At 47.7% G+C, this 5,051-nt stretch overlaps 1 protein-coding gene across 1 annotated transcript; it reads right to left on the bottom strand.

The window, feature by feature from the left end:
- Nucleotides 1-647: 647 nt before the first annotated feature.
- LOC100279936 (uncharacterized) lies at nt 648-3,750 on the bottom strand. Its single transcript, NM_001156717.2, has 4 exons — nt 3,400-3,750; nt 2,378-2,535; nt 1,919-2,034; nt 648-1,502 (listed from the first exon to the last, which is right to left on the bottom strand). Exons 1-4 carry the CDS (start codon nt 3,513-3,515, stop codon nt 894-896), a joined length of 999 nt encoding a protein of 332 aa, NP_001150189.1. The 5' UTR covers nt 3,516-3,750; the 3' UTR covers nt 648-893.
- Between the last annotated feature and the right edge of the window lie 1,301 nt (nt 3,751-5,051).

Below are 5,051 nucleotides of genomic sequence, written 5' to 3'. Positions count from 1 at the left end.
ACAAATGCCATCGTTAGACTCATTGTTTACATATGGGCTCTCCGAAGCCAGGGTATGAGTGCTAATGCTGAAGCTTTCTGTCGGGTGCATGAGTTGCACTACCAGACGAAGGTCAGAGCGGATGGCCTTCATAAGAACTTTGGTTGCTATAATTTTGCGTATCGAAAGGATACCAAGGCCCCGGTAATCGGCTACCGCACCAAGTGGGCGACCGGGTGGACGAGTGAGTGGTTCTATATGAAAGCTGATGAGAAGAAGAGGGAAAAATTGATGACTATGGTCTTGATCCAATGAGATTAAGCTTCGGAATGACAAGACCCTTGTGCCACATGCAACTTGGCTCCCCGTGCCAGCTGGCCGAAGTTGAATTTAGAGTGGTAGCTGCCGAGATTAGTACTAGGGACCTAGTGCAAGAATATTTGGCAAATAGAACATTTCCAACTTCAAGCGGCTAGGGATGCCGAAGAAAAAGGAAGGGGGAAAAGTATGAGCTTGTTCGGCTTCCCTATCGCTTCAAATTTGAGAAACAGTTTAAGAAACCATGCAACGAATGGCTGAAAATGATCGAAACCATGTACAATGAGATTATTGAGCATTGCCTCTCTCTGTTGCCATGCCATGTGTAAACCTGAAGATCAAGTCTGAAATTCCTCAAAACGTGAATATGAGCAGCATATGAGCTGATTTCCACATCATAGGAACAAAATCCAATCAAGGCATGCACAGTAAATTTTAGACCAACCACTGGCACGCATGTACAGTTTGCAAATATTTACACGCTTTCCCAGCAAGAATCCTCCAGTTGCAAACAACGCTTCTGAGTTGTGACGAACTGAACCAACCAGATGTGCAACACCTGCAGCAGAGCGGCAGTGCCATGGCATGCGCCCGGCTTACCGCCCGCTCCACGCGGCAAGAACGCCATGGAACACCTCGGCCACGAGTTCCCTGTCGGCCGTCTGCAGGAACGCGTTGAGGTCGTCGTCGTGCATCTCGTACACCTTCCTGAAGTCCACAAGGAACCTCAGGCAGCCGCCCTTGAGCCTCGGCAGCCGGTACAGGTGCGCCGTCTGCAGCCGCTCCAGCACGTTGCGCGCGTCGATGTCTTCCAGCAGGCTCTCGTGGCAGGCCTCCCTGAGGTCGCCGATGTCGTACTTGTCGGCGGCGCGGAGGAGCGCCAGCCGGTTCGCCAGGAACTCCTCGCCGCCGCGCACGTCGCCGTAGATGTAGCTGAGGAAGGCGCGGCACGCGTCCAGGGACATGTCGGTGATGTCCACGGTGGAGAGCTCCTTCTCCCTCAGGTCGTGCGAGAACATGCTCCGGAACACCGGCGACCGCGTCGCCAGGACCGCGCGGTGCGCGCCCACGCTGCCGTCCGCCGCGTTGATGGTGATGTCGGTGAGGACGTCCTCGTGCAGCATCCGAGCCAGGGACGACAGGGCCGTGCTGTCCGAGCACTGCTTGACCTGGCGGGAGGCCCAAATCGAGGCCGGCTCCCCGCCCTGACGAAATGCAGTTCATGGAAGGAAGCGTCAGATACAATACGGACTGTTACAAGTAGTCAGAATACTGAACAAATTTTGTCCTTTTCTTTTAATTGTTGGTTCGCAGCAGTGTCACTCATGATACATTGAGTGAGATTTGCTGGTGAACAGATTGAAGCACGGTTGACATGATCAAACAAACATCTCCAAGTGTCGTTTCGACATCAACTGACGAGTGACGACGACAACAACAGACCGTGGCAGTGGGTTGTTTATTTCAACGCAAGAAAGAAGGTGGACAAGGTTTCTGTACATGCATATTATTTCCAGGTGAGTCATCAAGGGCAGTAATCCACGTACCCTACTACTCACTAATTGTTGTTGTACCAACCATTGACAAAAAAAACACAACAAGACAGAGAGACAGTGCTTACAGACGGATCAGCGACCTTCAGGTCAAGAAACTCTATCTCAATCACAAACCTCCCAGTGACGGTGCTATCGATTGTCCACACAAAACCGTCGTATTTCAGCTGTTTGTCAAAAATTCCTGCATACGTGTAAACCACCTGTTAGATAGAAATTAGTCGTTCACTCCCACTTGCAGACTTGCTCTGTGCCTACGGGTCATTCATATATTCAGAGCTATAACATTTTGTTTCGTAACCTAATTTTTACTACTAAAATTCTGCATGTATTCTTGTAGCCAGATCAAATAAACTACAGGTTTCCTTTCATTTTTCATGATGTCTAACGTACACACCGAGAATTCAAACATGTCCCCATTTTCTGTACTTGCCAAAATAATGTTCGTTGAGATTACAAGAAGACAGTAGTTTTTCGTAGAAGACAATTTTTTTTGTCGAACAAGTTAATTAGTAGAAGTAACTTACCTGGGTGGACTATGGTCTGCTGATTAGGTGGAAGAGATACAATAAGTTTGGCGATAAAGGAAGCTATTGGGGCTGAGGAACCGTTCTTGAGAGAACTTGTATTCTCTGCAAAGAGCTTAACACAGGTTTGCTTGTTATTTCTCTCCACAGATATGCACCTTCACATTTCAGAAAAAAAAAAACTTAGGTTAGCCCATGGCAACATGACATCAGTTCTCTCTTGCACTGATGCTAAAAAGAACTGCTGATGGTTTCAATTGCGTCAATGAGATTTTTCTTGGTAATAGCAGGGGGGACAAAATATCAGAAGTGAAGGTGTGAAGGTTCAAGAAAGTGAAGCTTTGTCTGAAACATCTTTGTTTCAAAGCAAAGCATTCACGTTTCCCTCCTCACACACCAAATTTGGTTGAGAGAAAATCCTGACTACATATATAGTTTGGTGAGGAAAGGTATCCACCTATAACTAACGAGAAGCTAGATATAGTTTAGGTTGAAATTATAAATTTAGCTACATAGGAGGATACAACCAAAATTAGTGAAGTAGGTAGCAAACCAGAATGTATTACACTGGTTGCCAAAGGGATCAAAATTCAGACATGACGCTGTACTGCCAAATTTCTTTTTTTTCCCGCAACCTCGGACAAAGAACCATATTCTGATGGAAGTTCAGTACAGTACAGCTACCACGCATCAAAACAGAATTAATATCTGAAATGAAAAGGAAAAAAAAGAAACAACAACCGAGACTAACTAGCGATACATGAACTTGAGCAAACTACCTCCACAAACCTCAAACTGATGAAACAACATCCATCCAGGATTCAGAAGCACATGGTTCATTCACACACAAACAAACCAGGAGCACTTGTAACAAATCACTACTACCAAAGTCGAAGTTTTTTCACCCTGCCCGGCATGAGAATCAAGTAGCAAAGTAGAGACTTTCTGAACAGGAAGTTACTAATACTACTACTAATAATCTGCAGAGATGGAGAGAGGGAGGGGAGCAATCAGGGACGGACCAGTTCCAGAGGCCGATGAGGAAGGGGAGTGACTTGCGGTAGGTGTAGCAGGGGAGCGGGTCGACGCGCCATTGGGCGAGCCTGGGCGCCGTCTCGACGCGCGCGCCGTCGGTCATGGGCCCCCACGTGGCTGCCACCGCCGCCACCACCTCATTGACGCAGCCCAGCAGCCCCAGCGCCTCCCCCGCCTCCTTCCCCAGGTTGTCTCCCTCCGCCGCCGCCGCAGCCGCTCCTCATGTACAGGCAGTCAAGCACGGCGCCGATCGATCCGACCGCTAAGGCCTAGGCCTTCCTCGACCGCGCACTCCGCTTCCGCCCCGGCCCCGGCGAAAGAACTCAGAGAACACAACCTGAGTGGCCACGGACGTCAAGGACCAGTAGGACTACTGGTGGTGTGGCGTTGGCGGCTACTAGGTTGTTATATGGTGGTTGGATGGGCGGAGGAGGGGGCCGGGGGGAGAGAGAGAGTGAATCCGCCACGCAACGGCATTGGCGACGTACCCGGACCGAGCTGCGAGCGCTGTTACTTCTACGCGAGTGGAACGCTGATGGGTGGTTAATTATACGACTAAAAATTCAATTTGAGCGATATATACAGATAGTTGGCTATCCCTTCCACTCCACTCCACTCCACTCCAGGCACTGCTGCTTTTTTTTCAGAGATGGATGCAAAGATTTTCAGAATCATTGTTGCAATGATCGTTTCTTCATGGATCTATAATCTATATTGGTCTGGTGCATACGCATGATCCGGCAACAGGAGCAGCAGAAAATGACGCCCAATCACTACCTCCAAGGTGCCGTTAGACTTAGTGGGTCACTAGTCACTACGCGAACGGCCAATAGTAGTAGTGTCTTTGTGCATGGAGTCCTCTGATTTTCCCCTTTTTTTTCATTGAAAACCGAAAGCTTTTTCCTTTTTTTTTTTGAAAAAAAACTGGAAGATCTGTTCTCTTTTGACACCAGGCCGGAAAATCGTCGTCTCTCACCTCTGCTTTGCTTCACTACCTGTCCAGTTTTTATTTTTTCCTTCTCCTGTTCCTGAATTCCATTTTGAGGCCCGCCACATACATCACAGCACTCTAGCTTCTTCTCGAACAAACAAATAAACAACACATGGCATCGCAGAGGCCCGCCCGGCCGTGCGACCAAGTGGGGGCATTAAGAAAGATGGAGGGAAAAGAATCAAGAGCACGATCATTGCTGGCTGCTGAGCTGAGATACGCACAGATCGGTCCGGACGCAAAGTATCTCGGCGCCAAAAATAAAAAATTATTTATTTTTGCGGGGAAGAAAATGCGCCATGATTGATTGTGCCTTGGATTGCATGCACGCTAAGCAAATGTCGCTGCTGCAGAGAGAGAATCCAGCCGCTCGCAGGGGTTAACAAGCCATTGTCACGTGACTTTGACACAAATGATTATTTCTTTTCTTATTATTATTATTATTATTATTATTATTATTATTATTATTATTATTATTATTATTATTATTATTATTATTATTATTATTGTGCGCTTGGCAGGATGAACACAACAGCTACATGGGTTGGGTTGGGTTGGGTTGCTCGAGCTGCTGTTGATGTTGCAGTCTCAGGGGGTGTTTGGGAACAAAGTTTTTCTGCAGTTTTGGAAGAATACTGCAGTATTCTC

The sequence above is a fragment of the Zea mays genome, chromosome 4, assembly GCF_902167145.1.
Source record: "Zea mays cultivar B73 chromosome 4, Zm-B73-REFERENCE-NAM-5.0, whole genome shotgun sequence".
NCBI lineage: Eukaryota > Viridiplantae > Streptophyta > Magnoliopsida > Poales > Poaceae > Zea > Zea mays.
Note: the sequence above shows the minus strand (reverse complement) of the source record. Positions and strands in the feature narration are given on the sequence as shown.

Bases quoted from the DNA above. Each gene is read 5' to 3' on its own strand.
- LOC100279936 (NM_001156717.2), bottom strand. From the start codon at position 3,515: ATGACCGACGGCGCGCGCGTCGAGACGGCGCCCAGGCTCGCCCAATGG. The intron at 2,536-3,399 runs GTCCGTCCCTGA...TGAAATGTGAAG, and splicing joins CTCATCGGCCTCTGGAACTG to GTGCATATCTGTGGAGAGAA. The intron at 1,503-1,918 runs GTAAGCACTGTC...GCATTTCGTCAG, and splicing joins TGAAGGTCGCTGATCCGTCT to GGCGGGGAGCCGGCCTCGAT.